We start from the raw sequence: 2,200 nt of genomic DNA on the forward strand, positions 1-2,200 counted from the left end.
AAAACCGCACACACCCCACCCCCTTCCGTCATCACCCCCGCCCCTTCCATCATCACCCCCACCCCCGCCGTCATCAACCCCGCCCCTTCCGTCATCATCCCCACCCTGCCGTCATCAGCCCAGCCCCCACCGTCATCGCCCCGCCCAAAACGTCGGCAAACCCCGCCTGTTGCCATTAGCCCCACCCCCGCCGGCCGAAAAACCGCCCCAAAACCCGCACAAAAAAACCAAAACCAGCCCAAAAAACTGCAACCCGCCGCGGGCAAAAGTTTCCCGCGGCGGGTTGCGGAAATCCGCCCAATTGGGCGGGAAAACCGCCCATCTGGCAATGCTGATTTTAGTCTGCTGCCTGTTGCCAAGAGGAGGAGGGGTTGAAGCTGAAATAAAGAAAAAACAATTGCTTGCTGCCTTCTCCAGCTCCTCCCCCCTTCCTGGGAGGCTGCCTGAAAGGAAGGTCTGGATTAATAAACAACAGGAGACAACCTATTTTGTCTATTCCCAAATCTAGCCCAGGAGTTTGGAATACCTTTTGACACATGCGTTAGGGTAGACACCGCTTCTGGTAGGATTAGAACCAAGGCCTTTGTAGTCTAGAAGTAGTAGCTTTGCTGACCAGCTAAAAGTAGCCCTCCTGGAGTTATGAAGCCAATCAAATGTGAGGGAGAGTATGAATATAAAATCATGATGACACTTGTTTATCTTACATTAACCTGTATATAAAATAATGTATTTATTAGCAACAATTAGGAATTAGCTTGAAATTATGTGCACCCAAAAGAGTGATTTCATTAGCTATGGACTAAGTCACTACTAACAAAACTCACTGAATTTAGAATCTAATTTCTATTCATATATTAGCAATCAGTTTGAAAGCATTTCTATTTAATCAATTTTTATGATAGTCATTCATTGTGTGTAATCTCAATTATTTTTATTTTAGAGAGTCTGTATAATTGGGCAAAATAAGCTCTCGTAGAGGTGGACTGGCATATGTTACATCTGAACTTTGAGAACGCTGCACTGTTCCACACGTTCAAGAAAGCGGAAGGCACAGTGGAACTGCATGATATCACACACTTTGGACCAGAAGTGGCCTGTGAGCCTACGAAACAGGAGCCATTGGGTCAGCGAGTGGTCGAGTAGTTTCAAGGTAATGAAGCCAAAGCAGTACATCAAGGTGAGCCAGAAGTACATCCAGGAGGTGGAGTCTCCATACCGCCGCTGGACCTGGAGGGCACTTAGTAAAGCGCCTAGCACATGACAGCCCAGGGCTACTTCAAAGCCACAGCTATGCAACAGGCAGAGGGAGTAACTGGCTAGCGAAAGCCCTTCTATTAGCAGGATGATCAATGGCTTCCACCCATCTAGGATTGATTTACACCAAACAAGCACCCAGGCAAAGATGGGCAAAGTGAACCACTGGTCCAAAACCGCTGTTCTGTGGCTCTGAGTCCACAGCCTAGCCCACTGGACTGGGCCATATATGATTGCCATCAGTGCAAAGATATCCTTCATGTACATTCTGCGGAAATCTTTCTGCCTCTGTGTCTTGCGCCATCTGTGTAACCAGAAGATACCCAAAAGCATGTACCCAATATTAATGGAGCAATTAAAGGGCATAGCTACAAATGCTGGTAGCCAGGTCACAACTTCTTCAGCATAATTCCCATAGCCCACTTCAGTAGCCACACCATCGAAAAGACCAGTGCTTACAACAAGGAAGCAGAGGCAGCAGCTTGCAGCCACATGCAGCAGGGCCTGCTCATCAACCCAAAGCAGTTTCATGTCCTCTCAGGCTCTGTAGTGACAAGGCACTAGATTATAACACCATAGGGCATGCAGGACACATGAAAAATATTTTTAAAAACAGTCGGAGAAGAGAGTCTCTGCCACAAAAAAGCTGTTAACTTCCTGGTTAGAACAGCAGTGGGAGAGGCTTTGTAACCACAGGCTTCCCTATTGGCAGATTGCTAGATTAGGACAGCAGCTGACTTCCCCTTTACATCATCAAGATACAACTCTGCAGAACAGACTTAACCCCAGCCTGTCCAGGCTGCAGCAGAGAGGCACTAGAATTACTCTAAAGCTTGCATGAGTTTTAAGATAAAAAAAAAAAGGAAAAGAAACCTTCCTTGCCAAGCTACTGAAAGAGAACATGATGGCAGATAATGAATCTATAGTGAGAGATCTGTATGAGCAC

The 2,200-nt window shown here is 46.8% G+C and overlaps 1 protein-coding gene across 1 annotated transcript; it reads right to left on the minus strand.

Annotated features, from left to right (window-relative positions):
- Window positions 1-312: 312 nt before the first annotated feature.
- TMEM187 (transmembrane protein 187) lies at window positions 313-1,932 on the minus strand. Its single transcript, XM_030192427.1, has one exon. The coding sequence runs from the start codon at window positions 1,783-1,785 to the stop codon at window positions 994-996; it is 792 nt and encodes a 263-aa protein (XP_030048287.1). The 5' UTR covers window positions 1,786-1,932; the 3' UTR covers window positions 313-993.
- Between the last annotated feature and the right edge of the window lie 268 nt (window positions 1,933-2,200).

The sequence above is a fragment of the Microcaecilia unicolor genome, chromosome 2 (genome assembly GCF_901765095.1).
Source record: "Microcaecilia unicolor chromosome 2, aMicUni1.1, whole genome shotgun sequence".
Lineage (NCBI taxonomy): Eukaryota > Metazoa > Chordata > Amphibia > Gymnophiona > Siphonopidae > Microcaecilia > Microcaecilia unicolor.

Coding starts and splice junctions, on each gene's coding strand:
- TMEM187 (XM_030192427.1), bottom strand. CDS start 1,785: ATGAAACTGCTTTGGGTTGATGAGCAGGCCCTGCTGCATGTGGCTGCA.